This window comes from Hyperolius riggenbachi, chromosome 7 (assembly GCF_040937935.1).
Source record: "Hyperolius riggenbachi isolate aHypRig1 chromosome 7, aHypRig1.pri, whole genome shotgun sequence".
NCBI classification, from domain to species: Eukaryota; Metazoa; Chordata; class Amphibia; order Anura; family Hyperoliidae; genus Hyperolius; species Hyperolius riggenbachi.
The window spans coordinates 164,333,096-164,350,565 of record NC_090652.1 but is presented as its reverse complement, the minus strand read 5'-3'; the positions used below and the strand labels follow the sequence as shown (position 1 = coordinate 164,350,565).

Sequence of the window (17,470 nt, the reverse complement as noted above, 5' to 3'; positions counted from 1 at the left end):
TCAAGCGTCTGCAAATGAACGCAAAGCTATCAAGCGTCTGCAAATGAACGCAAAGCTATCAAGCGTCTGCAAATGAAAGCAAAGCTATCAAGCGTCTGCAAATGAAAGCAAAGCTATCAAGCGTCTGCAAATGAAAGCAAAGCTATCAAGCGTCTGCAAATGAAAGCAAAGCTATCAAGCGTATGCAAATAAATGCAAGGCTTAACAAGCTTCTGCAAAAGAAGTCAAGTCTTGCGAGCCTATGCACATGAAAGCAAGGTTAACAAGCATATGCAAATAAATGCTAATGCATGCAAATGCAAGGCTGACAATCTTCTGTAAATTGAAGCAAAGCTATCATGCATATGTAAATAAAAGCAAAGCTGACAAGTATATGCAGATAAATGCAAGGCTTAACAAGCCTCTGCAAAAGAAATTAAGTCTTGCAAGCCTATGCAAAATGAAAGCAAGGCTAACAAGCATATGCAAAGAAAATCAAGGTTAACAAGTCTCAGCAAATAAATGCAGGGCTAACCAGCCTAAGCAAATTATAATCTGCACACAAGTGCAAATCAGGGGACCACCTGAAATTATTCAGAGATTTGTTGGGTGGAAGTTTCTATACCCCTAATTCTGCCAATCAACTTTATTCCTGTGCAGCCTTGACCAGCTAATTTGTTATAATCCCAGGGAAGCCTATTGTTGCAATGGCAACATTCCACCTTCATCCAGTCCTGCATCTATTGCTTGCTTGTTTGGACACAGGAGAAGAAATAGCACAAAACATACAAGGGAAACCACTCTAATCTCAGCCATGTGAATGCATTTCCCCAGCAAATAATTATCAGTCCCCACAGCTAGTATGTAACAATCCTATGCAAATGCTAGACCTGAAAATTACTTCTGTAAACTCACAGGAATAGGATCAGGGGTAAGGGCTTTTAGCAATCGCTGAGCCCCATCTGGAGAAAAGAGAAACTTAGGGATTCTAATCTTTGTACTGTCCCCTCAGATTCTCCCCCCAAGCAAATACATGGTAAACGCTACATCACCGTGGCGTACATTTGAATACGGCGCTGGTAGACTTGGGCGCAGGATCCAGCTGTTAAATGGCTGGTCCTGCTTCTGCACAAGTCCGGGGCGTTTTAATTACTATTCCCCCTCCAGGCCGACATGGATAGTGGGGGAATGAAATAATTCGGCTTCCAGCGATTGCTGGAGGCCGAATTATTGTGTTTTTTAAACAACTTCGGCTCCGTCTGCTGACGGAGCCGACCTTCCTCACTGAGCGCCGCTATAGACTGATTCCTATTACAGTCTATGGCGGCGCTGGCTGCGCCCAAAGCTAGCAGCGCTGAAAAGCACTGCTCCGCTATCCGTGTTGTCTGCCGACAGAGGATCCGCCATGACTTGCAACAGCAACCGCTCAGCCGGCGTCTCTGTCTCCTCCATTATACTGGAGTGATCCGGAAGTACCACATCCTTAAGCTTCTGCTGTGATCACTTCCTACGGCTGCTGGAGGACGGCGTTGTCCATATACAAAAATATTGGTGCCGTCTCATCCTAGCCATCTCCCCCTTGTCAGATGCCACTGTGCACCCGCGTGCACTCACCGCTCAAACTGCCCACCTGGCCGAGCTAAGTGAGATCATCTGCGACCCTTCAGGCTACCGAAGGGGGGAGATTCCCAGCGTCATAACACACACAGACATGATGACCACCTGGGAACAGAAGCACTATGTCTAACTATTGCAGGCAGGATAAACTTCCCAACGCCTGATCACAGGCCAGGATGGGATCTTATCCCAAACAAACTGCTCTGCATAGCTACACAAAGTCGCCAAATAGATAAATAAACTAAAGCTGTCAACTGTGTCCTCGGCAGGCCGGAAACACAAGATACTGAGGGTAGCAGGGGGTGGGGGCCTTTTAAACTTCTTGTCAATTGTGTTTCCCTTGGAGGAGGAGCCTGGAGTCTCTCCTTTTCCTGCCGTACACTGAGATGGTTAGAGAAAGTCAGGCAACTGGTATTATTTTAAACGGAAAAATCCATATCCTTCTCAGTTTAGGTTCCCATGATTCCCAGTCAGTAGCCAATACCCCCTTTACGATGAGAAATCTACCTTTTCTCAAATAGATTATCAATGATATCTGTGTGACTGATGTTGTAGTGAAACCCATCCCACAGTGTGATGTCATGACCATGGTCCTAACAGTTTGCTGTCCGTGAACCTCATTGCATTGTGGGAAATAATGGCTTTTTCCAACTACCAGGCAAGCTGCATCTCCCTCAGTGTATAGAACTCTCAGCCATCGAACATTCTGTACAGATCACCTTGCAGAACTAAAGATGCCACCACCAGTGATAAATCTCAGAATGTAAATCAGGAAGAGGAAGGATTTTACAATGGGCAAACACTGACTAAATATTCTATAAATGAATATTGTAAAAAAGCAGCAATTCCATTATTTTCACTACAGTTCCTGTTTCAGGGCCCTTTTACACAATGGTGTTACAGTTAGCGTTTTTTACTGCAAGAGGCCACTAAGGCAATGGGTGCAATGAAAGTATTCAAATCGAAGCAATCCCGTTGCAGTCAACAGTGTGCTACAGCATGATCTGTACCTACTGCACAGAATATGCAATAATGCAAGTCAACAGAGATGCAGTAAGTGGAAACGACGGAAATCCCAGTGACGTACTTCCTGTCCAGCAGTGAGTGCGTCACTGAGCAGGGGTTTGGCCTATGCATATGACCCTGTCAGCGCACTCTGCTGCAGGGTCATATGAAGAATGGATTTGTGTGGTGATCAAATGGCAGGCTTCCCTGCCACAGGATCACCACACAAGTGTAAAAGCAGCCTAAGGAAGAACACCATGATTTGTCATTGGACACTGAATAGTAAAATTATTTTTTTTAATTTATATAATTTAAAAATACTTGCTCTTTCAAAATTATTAGCTGCAGATGTTTATTTTGGCTGGTTCACGCGGCCTTCTGGCGGCTTGTCGGTCAACTGCTTTTTCTGCAAGTGTACAGAGAAGCACTTGATGGCTTCCAGCAGCTTTCACTCCTGCACGGTAAAACTGACATGCGGCAGTAAGCAACCCTGGAAGTAGCAGGTTGCTTTCAGGGTCAGCTGAAATGACAGGAAAAACAAATCGGGATCGCAATGCGGCGTTCGCACAAACTATGCCAGCCAGCCACTGCCCATGTGAACTAGCCCAAAACTTCATGTCTAGAGAAGTAATAACTAGAAAAACAGAACAGTAGGCTTACAACTACAATAGTGTTATATTTATGAACTAAAGGAGCAGATGGAGTGTGATGTTCTGCTCTTTAAACACTCCTCCTGATATTTATTAATCACACAGGCCCTTCAAAGAGTGGCTCGGGAGGACAGGGAAGAAGCCCTATGGCCCACAGGGAGCTGGAGGAAGCCCCAGCTACGTATAAATGCGTATTTCTATAATCTCAAGTACAGTTGGAATAGTAAAGCTGTAAAAACACAGTACTTTATGACATTCCAGCTGTCCTGGTTTCACGGAAGTTTAACAGAAATAGCATTAGGAAAACTATACATTTTTCAAAATTGTATTTTCCAATTTACAAACATAAATTACAATTAAATCATTGTGAGATCTCCCCGCCTCCTGCAGAACTCCGGTCCCCGCCTGCGTCCCTTTCCTCCCCGCTGATTGGAGGGAAGGGATGGGGGCAGGGACCGGAGCTATGCAGGAGGTGGGGGAGCTGCCGAGACTGACACTACAGATGTAAACACAGCCTCACAGCAGGGCTGTGATTTATGAGGGATTGCAGAGTGCAGGGGGGCCTTAGGAGGGTTTGGGATAGCAACAGAGGCTAGGCTGTATAGGCAGATCCAGCCTCTGTATGCAGATAACATTCTTTAAACACACCTCGGGTTCTCTTTAAAGTAAACACTTAGAAGAGGCAAAAACAGCAGCACTGCTGTCCACTTTGAAAGTACTGCAACAAGGCTAATGGCATCCATTTTATGTGGAAAAAAAACAAAACTAAACTAATAAAAGATAATATTCTCTATCTTGGTTATAAAGCTAGAGCACAGAATATATTACATACCACTTGGACACACTCCATCAATGGCAGCCGCACAGACTGGTTACCAGACAAGCTGACGACACAGGCTGGAGTTTCAGGAGTTGCCTCCATCAGTGCAATTACTGCCTCCATACCCATTTTACTGCTCTGCAAATAAAGAAAACGCATAACAAAAGCTTAATGAAATACTGGTATTTTGAACCATTCAATAATAAAACATGTTTCAAAATGTCAGGAGCTAGTTTTTAAAAAAAGGGAAGAATTAAAATTCTGTTAAAAAAAAAAAAATCTTCCTGACATCATGGCTAATGGATGTCACTGAAAATAGCACACAGCACCACTCTGCAACATTTAGCTTATCTGTTTACACTGCCACCACTGAGATTGTTTACAGTATAGTTTACGGTGAAGCCAGGGTCCTTACCATCCATTGTTTACCAGGTGATCCACCCAGCTGTCACAATGCAGCTCCCATTCAGTCTGATGGTCTTCGACTTGGTCTATGACTATTGAGCACTACAAAGCTAGGGACACACCATGGGGCCCAACAAAACTGGATCACACCGAGGAGTGGGGGCTAGATCAAGCAACATACCTCCTTTTTAGGTGGCTGGCCTGTGATCATCATCAACTGGATTTATATAGCATCAACATATTACGCAGCGCTGGACAATAAATATGATCATTGATCACCAATTTCATACCATAAGGCTCTTAAAGGGAACCTAAAGCCACCTCGGGTTTGGGTTTTACTTTAGTTTTCCCTCACTTGACATCTTAGGGATCTCTGTGGCTGTAGCGAGAGGGATATAGAGGCTGCCATTTTTATTTCCTTTTAAACAATGCATATTGCCTGACTGTCCTGCTGATTCTCTGCCTTTTAGCCATAGACCCTGAACAAGCATGCAGATCAGGTGCTCTGACTGAGGTCTGACTGGATAAGCTGTATGCTTGTTTCAGATGTGATTCAGACACTACTGCTGCCAAAGAGGGAGAGAGCAGAGAGAGCAGGACAGCCAGGCAACTGGTATTGTTTAAAAAGAAATAGACATGGAAGCCTCACTTTAGGTTCCCTTTAATGATGAGAAGGTTAGGGATTATCTATAGGCAGTGGTATATTTCCATTCGGCACATACCTATATGTATCTCTATTGGAGTTACTTGCCAAGCACCACTGTTGTAGAAGATACAGTTCCCAGGGGCTACTCTCACACCACCACTAGCTTTTTCCACATTGCTATCATTGCACTCTGACACCCTTTCGGTATCTGCACTACCTATTTAGAGGACCTGCATAAAGTAAGGAAGAGTCAATCCTATTCCAACTTCATGGTGTTTACATCAACATTGGGGAGAATTTCAGTTGTTTCCAGTTAAGCTTCTTAGTGCTTGTTTTCACTGTGCTCGGCATGCGACTTGCGAGACGCAATGCCGGCACAGCTGTCCTGCGTCTTGCAGCCGAATCCCACTAGCCGCCCTATGCACGGCTATGGGATTCGGATGGGTGACGTGAGAATATGCTGCAGGCCGTCAGATTTTTCCCCGCCCACGAATTTGGATGCTTCCTATTGACTTCAATAGGCTGTCAAATCCTATCCGAATTCGTGGGCGGGGAATCGGCCCGGAATCGCAGCAATGGAAAAACTTAGCCTTACAGACACGCAAGCACCATTTCAATGATGATTTGTGATTGTCTGCATGAACATAGAGGCCACAACATCCTTTAGCAATCTGTCATGTTGAATCACTAAATGACAAATTGTGCATTAATTCTCACAATAATGTACCGGTAAGTGCATTATTCTCAATTCCAGTCTCTACTTGCTTGTTGTCCCCCTCCTCCATTGTTCATAGAACAGAACAGGCTGCCTGTCCATAGCCAAATAATGTGTCTGTACAGCAATTTTTCCTAAACCCATAATTCTGAATGATCAACAATGATTGTTTGGTAAAACAAATCTTGCCCGTCTGAATGTATCTTCACTCTAATGGCTGTCACAAAGAACAGAAGGTGATCAGTAATAGTCACAACTGCGGTACAGCAATACAGAAGCTTTTCAGAGGTGCTGTGGCACTTCATATTAGCGATATGTAGACATTTCTATGTGACTGCTCTACTCATAGCACAAATATTTTTAATCAATATAATCAGGTACTTTTAACCTGCAAACATAATCCAGCATCTGTATTCTTTTCAAATTACCTTAGAAAGCATGTTTTATGACTTTGGTGATGGTACAGTAAATGGGTTTGCGACTTTGGGTTAGTGACATGGGTTAGTGCAGTTCTTGGGTCAGTGACTAACCTGAAAGTTCTACTAGTCAGCAAATAAGATTGTACAAAATTAATACATATGCCCAATTTCCTTACAAACCACCGCAATATTTGAGCACCATAAATGGCACCATCCAAGGGTCAGTTTTTTAAATCACAGTCGATCAATCTACCTGAAATAACTTTATCAGCAAATGTTTACATAGTATGACTGACAACAGCAGTTAATCCCTGGTGACCAGATGGAAGATCACACCTTCAAAAGCTTCCAGCAATACAAAACTAACAGAATGATGCAATTGATTGTTACTGCATTGATCGCTATTCTCAGTGCAAGTATCATCTGCTTTCCCATACTGACCCATGTGCTAACTTTATTGTGTGCTGGCCACACAAATACATCCAAATAAGTGTAAAACAAAATGCAAAGAGGAAAATAAAATAAAAAAAGATGTGCACATGCAAAGCATCAGTGGTTTCAATGTTTAGAACGAAAACTCTGATTAATATTCCAAAATACTTGCATTATTGATTTTAACTGTTTTAAAACAGCACCAAACTGTTCCAAACTCAATTTTTGCTGAAGTACAGATAAGAGCTGCAGAGAGAAGATAAGAAGTGGAGACAAAGAAGAGTGAACAGAATTAAAAACTAGAAGCAGTTGTGGGTAGAACTAGACCCTATTGATTCAATTTACTGACTGATATTAACCAAAATTTTTATCTGGTTTCCATCGATTGCTCAAAGTTGGACTATAAAGCACTCTTTAACTGATATGCTATTATTGTTCTCCATTAGACATCGTTATTTTATGTTATTATTGCATTCTCTATGTTTAAAGCGGTATTGTCACCATAACAATCACATTTTGACAGCAACTGGTCTGAGTGTATTAAGTGATAAAGATGCTAAGCCTGCATTCAAAACTTTCAGAACTTTTTCTGCTGTTATGATTTGGAGTTATCACATACTTAAGGAGCATTGGCTCTTTATTAGTCCGTGCCAAAGAATTGCATGCTGGGGGTTCTTTTTATCTATAATATATTCCTCCTCTTCCCTTTATTTCCCTGCCAGCTGCTCATCTGAAACCTAATCCCCTATTCACTTGTGTTTACAAGCAAGGCTGAGATGACTCAGCGATTGGAGGAGACAAGCAAAAAAGTAAAGGGCAGAAATGACATCACGAGTTAGCCTTAACTATGGGCAAAAGACATGGCCCTCACCAGGAACAGAATTCTCTTCATTTACTATATTTTATGTTCACTGAAATCAAAACGTGGACAGTACAATACATGTGTTATGTAAGTAGATCAAGTATTTATCTACACACATACATATATACGTGTGTGTGTGTGTGTGTGTGTGTGTGTGTGTGTGTGTGTGTGTGTGTGTGTGTGTGTGTGTGTGTGTGTGTGTGTGTGTGTTTTCCCACTCATTTGTGTCTAATTACAAGTTGTAATTTGATCTCTCTCGTGTCACATGACTGCCACGGCAGAGATGGCAGATACGTCCATTTGATTATTTTTTTATACTAAGAAAAGGAACCCAGACAGCAATCTTTGGGTGGCTTCTCAACAATTTAGGGAATAAAAGCCAAAATGAAAAGTCTTGAAAGTGGTTGATGCACACAGAAACTAGTTAACTCCCCTGGTCAACCCACTGTTTCTGCCTCAGACTCCCTCCTGGAACACCTGGGAGTCTTCTCTGATGGTCAGTTACAATCCCGTGTGAAAAGTTGTCTAAAAGAGAACACTTCTTTTTTGCACTTCATTGAGGACTTGTGTATATGTACTTAAATAGTTGGTTAGCCTTAATGTTCCCAGCTTGCATACCAACATTCCGCAAGCTGATGCAGTATCAGTTGCCAGCTATGCTTTAGATTCTAGTACTGTGGCGAACTCAAGGCTATCAATGTTCACCATTTCTTTGTTGTAATTGTGTTTGAAATCTAATTGCTTTTGGTTTGGCCCCCGATGGGGCCCCTATGCTCCTACCCTTGCCCATGATGAAGGATGAGAGGGCTAAAGGAGGGATAAGTGGTTGATTCAACGGAACCAGTGGGAAATATAGATATAATGACCCTCAGGAAACAACAATGCAAAGAGAATGTTGAGTGTGAGAGAGACATTTTGTTCATATCCACTTTCAACCGTCGTGCAAACTATGTGAAACAAACATTACTTAAAGGGATACTGTAGGGGGTCGGGGGAAAATGAGTTGAAGTTACCCGGGGCTTCGAATGGTCCCCCGCAGACATCCTGTGCCCACGCAGCCACTCACCGATGCTCCGGCCCTGTCTCCGGTTCACTTCTGGAATTTCAGACTTTAACCACTTGAGGACTACAGTCTTTCTAACCCTTAAGGACCAGGCACTTTTTTTCCACTCAGACCACTGCAGCTTTCACGGTTTATTGCTCGCTCATACAACCTACCACCTAAATGAATTTTGGCTCCTTTCCTTGTCACTAATAAAGCTTTCTTTTGGTGCTATTTGATTGCTCCTGCGATTTTTACTTTTTATTATATTCATCAAAAAAGACATGAATTTTGGCAAAAAAATGATTTTTTTAACTTTCTGTGCTGACAATTTTCAAATAAAGTAAAATTTCTGTATACATGCAGCGCGAAAAATGTGGACAAACAGGTTTTTGATTAAAAAAAACCCATTAAGTGTATATTTATTGGTTTGGGTAAAAGTTATAGCGTTTACAAACTATGGTGCAAAAAGTGAATTTTCCCATTTTCAAGCATCTCTGACTTTTCTGACCCTCTGTCATGTTTCATGAGGGGCTAGAATTCCAGGATAGTATAAATACCCCCCAAATGACCCCATTTTGGAAAGAAGACATCCCAAAGTATTCACTGAGAGGCATAGTGAGCTCATAGAAGATATTATTTTTTGTCACAAGTAAGCGGAAAATGACACTTTGTGACAAAAAAAAGAAAAAAAAAAGAATCCATTTCTTCTAACTTGCGACAAAAAAAAATGAAATCTGCCACGGACTCACCATTCCCCTCTCTGAATACCTTGAAGTGTCTACTTTCCAAAATGGGGTCATTTGTGGGGTGTGTTTACTGTCCTCGCATTTTGGGGGGTGCTAATTTGTAAGCACCCCTGTAAAGCCTAAAAGTTCTCATTGGACTTTGGGCCCCTTAGCGCAGTTAGGCTGCAAAAAAGTGCCACACGTGGTATTGCCGTACTCAAGAGAAGTAGTAGAATGTGTTTTGGGGTGTATTTTTACACATACCCATGCTGGGTGGGAGAAATATCTCTGTAAATGACAATTTTTTCATTTTTTTTACACACAATTGTCCATTTACAGAGTTATTTCTCCCACCCAGCATGGGTATGTGTAAAAATACACCCCAAAACACATTGTACTACTTCTCCCGAGTACGGCGATACCACATGTGTGGCACTTTTTTGCACCCTAACTGCGCTAAAGGGCCCAAAGTCCAATGAGTACCTTTAGGATTTCACAAGTCATTTTGCGGAATTTGATTTCCAGACTACTCTTTACGGTTTAGGGCCCCTAAAATGCCAGGGCAGTATAGGAACCCCACAAATGACCCCATTTTAGAAAGAAGACACCCCAAGGTATTCCGTTAGGAGTATGGTGAGTTCATAGAAGATTTTATTTTTTGTCACAAGTTAGTGGAAAATGACACTTTGTGAAAAAAACAATAAAAATCAATTTTCCGCTAACTTTTGACAAAAAATAAAATCTTCTATGAACTCACCATACTCCTAACGGAATACCTTTGGGTGTCTTCTTTCTAGAATGGGGTCATTTGTGGGGTTACTATACTGCCCTGGCATTTTAGGGGCCCTAAACCGTGAGGAGTAGTCTTGAAACCAAATGTCGCAAAATGACCTGTGAAATCCTAAAGGTACTCATTGGACTTTGGGCCCCTTAGCGTACTTAGGGTGTAAAAAAGTGCCACACATGTGGTACCGCCGTACTCAGGAGAAGTAGTATAATGTGTTTTGGGGTGTATTTTTACACATACCCATGCTAAGTGGGAGAAATATCTCTGTAAATGACAATTGTTTGATTTGTTTTACACACAATTGACCATTTACATAGAAATTTCTCCCACCCAGCATGGGTATGTGTAAAAATACACCCCAAAACACATTATACTACTTTTCCTGAGTACGGCGGTACCACATGTGTGACACTTTTTTGCAGCCTAGGTGCGCTAAGGGGCCCAACGTCCTATTCACGGGTCATTTTGAGGCATTTGTTTTCTAGACTACTCCTCGCGGTTTAGGGCCCCTAAAATGCCAGGGCAGTATAGGAACCCCACAAGTGACCCCATTTTAGAAAGAAGACACCCCAAGGTATTCCGTTAGGTGTATGGCGAGTTCATAGAAGATTTTATTTTTTGTCACAAGTTAGTGAAAAAATGACACTTTGTGAAAAAAAACCAATAAAATTCAATTTCCGCTAACTTTTGACAAAAAATAAAATCTTCTATGAACTCGTCATACACCTAACAGAATACCTTGGGGTGTCTTTTTTTCTAAAATGGGGTCACTTGTGGGGTTCCTATACCGCCCTGGCATTTTACGGGCCCAAAACCGTGAGTAGTCTGGAAACCAAATGTCTCAAAATGACTGTTCAGGGGTATAAGCATCTGCAAATTTTGATGACAGGTGGTCTATGATGGGGCGAATTTTGTGGAACCGGTCATAAGCAGGGTGGCCTTTTAGATGACAGGTTGTATTGGGCCTGATCTGATGGATAGGAGTGCTAGGGGGGTGACAGGAGGTGATTGATGGGTGTCTCAGGGGGTGGTTAGAGGGGAAAATAGATGCAATCAATGCACTGGGGAGGTGATCGGAAGGGGGTCTGAGGGGGATCTGAGGGTTTGCCTGAGTGATCAGGAGCCCACACGGGGCAAATTAGGGCCTGATCTGATGGGTAGGTGTGCTAGGGGGTGACAGGAGGTGATTGATGGGTGTCTCAAGGTGTGATTAGAGGGGGGAATAGATGCAAGCAATGCACTGGCGAGGTGATCAGGGCTGGGGTCTGAGGGCATTCTGAGGGTGTGGGCGGGTGATTGAGTGCCCTAGGGGCAGATAGGGGTCTAATCTGATAGGTAGCAGTGACAGGGGGTGATTGATGGGTAATTAGTGGGTGTTTAGGGTAGAGAATAGATGTGAACACTGCACTTGGGAGGTGATCGGACGTCGGATCTGCGGGCGATCTATTGGTGTGGGTGGGTGATCAGATTGCCCGCAAGGGGCAGGTTAGGGGCTGATTGATGGGTGGCAGTGACAGCGGGTGATTGATGGGTGGCAGTGACAGGGGGTGATTGATGGGTGGCAGTGACAGGGGGTGATTGATGGGTGATTGATAGGTGATTGACAGGTGATTGACAGGTAATCAGTGGGTTATTACAGGGGAGAACAGATGTAAATATTGCACTGGCGAATTGATAAGGGGGGGTCTGAGGGCAATCTGAGCGTGTAGGCGGGTGATTGGGTGCCCGCAAGGGGCAGATTAGGGTCTGATCTGATGGGTAACAGTGACAGGTGGTGATAGGGGGTGATTGATGGGTAATTAGTGGGTGTTTAGAGGAGAGAATAGATGGAAACACTGCGCTTGGGTGGTGATCTGATGTCGGATCTGCGGGCGATCTATTGGTGTGGGTGGGTGATCAGTTTGCCCGCAAGGGGCAGGTTAGGGGCTGATTGTTGGGTGGCAGTGACAGGGGGTGATTGATGGGTGATAGGTGATTGGCAGGTGATTGACAGGTGATCAGTGGGTTATTACATGGAAGGACAGATGTAATTAATGCACTGGTGAATTGAAAAGGGGGGGGGGTCTGAGGGCAATCTGAGCGTGTGGGCGGGTGATTGGGTGCCCGCAAGGGGCAGCTTAGGGTCTGATCTGATAGGTAACAGTGACAGGTGGTGATAGGGGGTGATTGATGGGTAATTAGTGGGTGTTTAGAGAAGATAACAGATGTAAACAATACATTTGGGAGGTAATCTGACGGCGGGTTTGCGGGCGATCTAATGGTGTGGGTGGGTGATCAGATTGCCCGCAAGGGGCAGGTTAGGGGCTGATTGATGGGTGGCAGTGACAGGGGGTGACAGGGGGTGATTGATGGGTGATAGGTGATTGAAAGGTGATTAGTGGGTGATTACAGGGAAGAACAGATGTAATTAATGCACTGGCGAATTGATAAGGGGGGGTCAGAGGGCAATCTGAGCGTGTTGGCGGGTGATTGGGTGCCCGCAAGGGGCAGATTAGGGTCTGATCTGATAGGTAAAAGTGACAGGTGGTGATAGGGGGTGATTGATGGGTGATTGATGGGTAATTAGTGGGTGTTTAGAGGAGAGAATAGATGTAAACAATGGATTTGGGAGGTGATCTGATGTCGGATCTGCGGGCGATCTATTGGTGTGGGTGGGTGATCAGATTGCCCGCAAGGGGCAGGTTAGGGGCTGATTGTTGGGTGGCAGTGACAGGGGGTGATTGATGGGTGATTGACGGGTGATTGACAGGTTATCAGAGAAGATAGATGCATACAGTACACAGGGGGGGGGGGGGGGTCTGGGGGGGGGGTCTGGGGAGAATCTGAGGGGTGGGGTGGGGGGTGATCAGGAGGGGGCAGGGGGCCGGGGGGGGGATAAAAAAAAAAATAGCGTTGACAGATAGTGACAGGGAGTGATTGATGGGTTATTAGGGGGGTGATTGGGTGCAAACAGGGGTCTGGGGGGTGGGCAGGGGGGGGTCTGAGGGGTGCTGTGGGCGATCAGTGGGCGGGGGGGGGGGGGCAGATCAGTGTGTTTGAGTGCAGACTAGGGTGGCTGCAGCCTGCCCTGGTCGTCCCTCGGACACTGGGACCACCAGGGCAGGAGGCAGCCTGTATAATACACTTTGTATACATTACAAAGTGTATTATACACTTTGTAGCGGCGATCGCGGGGTTAACATCCCGCCGGCGCTTCCGTATGGCCGGCGGGATGTTACGGCGGGTGGGCGGAGCCAGTTGCCGGGGGAAGCGCGCGTCATCAATGACGCGATCGCTCCCCCGGCATGCCTAAAGGACGCGCCGCCTGAAGGCGTATTGCGGTCCTTTAGGCGTCCACTTTGCCGCCGCCCATGGGCTGTGGGCGGTCGGCAAGTGGTTAACCACTTCAGGACCACAGTCTTTTCGCCCCTTAAGAACCAGAGCCTTTTTCTCCATTCAGACCACTGCAGCTTTCACGGTTTATTGCTCGCTCATACAACCTACCACCTAAATGAATTTTACCTCCTTTTCTTGTCACTAATACAGCTTTCTTTTGGTGCTATTTGATTGCTCCTGCGATTTTTACTTTTTATTATATTCAGCAAAAAAGACATGAATTTTGGCAAAAAAATAATTTTTTTTAACTTTCTGTGCTGACATTTTTCAAATAAAGTAAAATTTCCTATACATTTGAGCGAGAAAGTTATTCTGCTACATGTCTTCGATAAAAAAAAAAACCATTCAGTGTATATTTATTGGATTGGGTAAAAGTTATAGCGTTTACAAACTATGGTGCCAAAAGTGAATTTTCCCATTTTCAAGCATCTCTGACTTTTCTGCGCACCTGTCAGGTTTCATGAGGGGCTAAAATTCCAGGAAAGTACAAATACCCCCCAAATGACCCCATTTTGGAAAGAAGACATCCCAAAGTATTCAGTGAGAGGCATGGTGCGTTCATAGAAGATTTTATTTTTTGTCACAAGTTAGCGGAAAATGACACTTTCTGACAAAAAAGAAAAAAAAAAAAAAGTTTCCATTTCTTCTAACTTGCGACAAAAAAAAATGAAATCTGCCACGGACTCACTATGCTCCTCTCTGAATACCTTGAAGTGTCTACTTTCCAAAATGGGGTCATTTGTGGGGTGTGTTCACTGTCCTGGCATTTTGGGGGGTGCCTAATTGTAAGCACACCTGTAAAGCCTAAAGATGCTCATTGGACTTTGGGCCCCTTAGCGCAGTTAGGCTTCAAAAAAGTGCCACACATGTGGTATTGCCGTACTCAGGAGAAGTAGTATAATGTGTTTTGGGGTGTATTTTTACACATACCCATGCTGGGTGGGAGAAATATCTCCGTAAATGACAATTTTTTTTTTTTTTTTTTTACACACAATTGTCTATTTATAGAGATATTTCTCCCACTCAGCATGCGTATGTGGAAAAATACACCCCAAAACACATTATACTACTTCTCCTGAGTACGGCGATACCACATGTGTGGCACTTTTTTGCACCCTAACTGCGCTAAGGGGCCCAAAGTCCAATGAGTACCTTTAGGATTTCACAGGTCATTTTGAGAAATTTGGTTTCAAGACTACTCCTCACGGTTTAGGGCCCCTAAAATGCCAGGACAGTATAGGAACCCCACAAATTACCCCATTTTAGAAAGAAGACACCCCAAGGTATTCCGTTAGGAGTATGGTGAGTTCATAGAAGATTTTTTTTTTTGTCACAAGTTAGCAGAAATTGATTTTAATTTTTTTTTCACAAAGTGTCATTTTCCGCTAACTTGTGACAAAAAATAAAATCTTCTATGAACTCACCGTACTCCTAACGGAATACCTTGGGGTGTCTTCTTTCTAAAATGGGGTCATTTGTGGGATTCCTATACTGCCCTGGCATTTTAGGGGCCCTAAACCGTGAGGAGTAGTCTTGAAACCAAATGTCGCAAAATGACCTGTGAAATCCTAAAGGTACTCATTGGACTTTGGGCCCCTTAGCGCAGTTAGGGTGCAAAAAAGTGCCACACATGTGGTATCGCCGTACTCGGGAGAAGTATTATAATGTGTTTTGGGGTGTATTTTTACACATACCCATGCTGGGTGGGAGAAATATCTCTGTAAATGACAATTATTTGATTTTTTTTACACACAATTGTCCATTTACAGAGAGATTTCTCCCACCCAGCATGGGTATGTATAAAAATACACCCCAAAACACATTATACTACTTCTTCTGAGTACGGCGATACCACGTGTGACACTTTTTTGCAGCCTAGGTGCGCTAAGGGGCCCAACGTCCTATTCACAGGTCATTTTGAGGCATTTGTTTTCTAGACTACTTCTCACGGTTTAGGGCCCCTAAAATGCCAGGGCAGTATAGGAACCCCACAAGTGACCCCATTTTAGAAAGAAGACACCCCAAGGTATTCCGTTAGGGGTATGGTGAGTTCGTAGAAGATTTTATTTTTTGTCACAAGTTAGTGAAAAATGACACTTTGTGAAAAAAAAACAATAAAAATCCAATTTCCGCTAACTTTTGACAAAAAATAAAATCTTCTATGAACTCATCATACACCTAACAGAATACCTTGGGGTGTCTTCTTTCTAAAATGGGGTCACTTGTGGGGTTCCTATACTGCCCTGGCATTTTAGGGGCCCTAAACCGCGAGGAGTAGTCTAGAAAACAAATGCCTCAAAATGACTGCTCAGGGGTATAAGCATCTGCAAATTTTGATGACAGGTGGTCTATGAGGGGGCAAATTTTGTGGAACCGGTCATAAGCAGGGTGGCCTCTTAGATGACAGGATGTATTGGGCCTGTTCTGATGGATAGGAGTGCTAGGGGGGTGACAGGAGGTGATTGATGGGTGTCTCAGGGGGCGGTTAGAGGGGAAAATAGATGCAATCAATGCACTGGGGAGGTGATCGGAAGGGGGTCTGAGGGGGATCTGAGGGTTTGGCCGAGTGATCAGGAGCCCACACGGGGCAAATTAGGGCCTGATCTGATGGGTAGGTGTGCTAGGGGGTGACAGGAGGTGATTGATGGGTGTCTCAAGGTGTGATTAGAGGGGGGAAATAGATGCAAGCAATGCACTGGCGAGGTGATCAGGGCTGGGGTCTGAGGGCGTTCTGAGGTGTGGGCGGGTGATTGGGTGCCCTAGAGGCAGATTAGGGTCTAATCTGATGGGTAACAGTGACAGGTGGTGATAGGGGGTGATTGATGGGTGATTAGTGGGCGTTTAGAGGAGAGAAGAGATGTAAACACTGCACTTGGGAGGTGATCTGATGTCGGACCTGCGGGCGATCTATTGGTGTGGGTGGGTGATCAGATTGCCCGCAAGGGGCAGGTTAGGGGCTGATTGATGGGTGGCAGTGCCAGGGGGTGATTGATGGGTGGCAGTGACAGGGGGTGATTGATGGGTGATTGACAGGTGATCAGTGGGTTATTACAGGGAATAACAGATGTAAATATTGCACTGGCGAATTGATAAGGGGGGGTCTGAGGGCAATCTGAGCGTGTGGGCGGGTGATTGGGTGCCGGCAAGGGGCAGATTAGGGTCTAATCTGATGGGTAACAGTGACAGGTGGTGATAGGGGGTGATTGATGGGTAATTAGTGGGTGTTTAGAGGAGAGAAGAGATGTAAACACTGCATTTGGGAGGTGATCTGATGTCGGATCTGCGGGCGATCTATTGGTGTGGGTGGGTGATCAGATTGCCCGCAAGGGGCAGGTTAGGGGCTGATTGATGGGTGGCAGTGACAGGGGGTGATTGACGGGTGATTGACGGGTGATTGACAGGTGATCAGGGGGGATAGATGCATACAGTACACGGGGTGGGGGGGGTCTGGGGGGGGGGGGGTCTGGGGAGAATCTGAGGGGTGGGGGGGTGATCAGGAGGGAGTAGGGGGCAGATTAGGGACTAAAAAAAAAAATAGCGTTGACAGATAGTGACAGGGAGTGATTGATGGGTGATTAGGGGGGTGATTGGGTGCAAACAGTGGTCTGGGGGGTGGGCAGGGGGGGGGGTCTGAGGGGTGCTGTGGGCGATCAGGGGGCAGGGGGGGGGAATCAGTGTGCTTGGGTGCAGACTAGGGTGGCTGCAGCCTGCCCTGGTGGTCCCTCGGACACTGGGACCACCAGGGCAGGAGGCAGCCAGTATAATAGGCTTTGTATACATTACAAAGCCTATTATACACTTTCCGTGCGGCGATCGGGCAGCTAGTAACCCGCCGGCGCTTCCGAACGGCCGGCGGGTTACAGCGAGCGGTGGACGGAGCCAGTCCCCGGCGGCTGATCGCGTCACAAATGACGCGATCGCCGCATAGCCACTCCCGCAGCCGCCCCCGCCGATGGGCGTATTGCGGTCGTTTGGGCCCGGACTTTGC

General features: G+C 45.0%; 1 protein-coding gene across 2 annotated transcripts in view; it reads right to left on the bottom strand.

Annotated features, from left to right (window-relative positions):
* PFKL (phosphofructokinase, liver type) overlaps positions 1-17,470 on the bottom strand; it is a 184,693-nt gene that overhangs the window by 77,891 nt on the left and 89,332 nt on the right. For both annotated transcript variants that reach the window (XM_068244841.1, XM_068244842.1), the window contains exon 10: positions 4,084-4,209. In XM_068244841.1, coding sequence (XP_068100942.1) covers positions 4,084-4,209 — 126 coding nt within the window. The remainder of the gene's footprint in view (positions 1-4,083; positions 4,210-17,470) is intronic.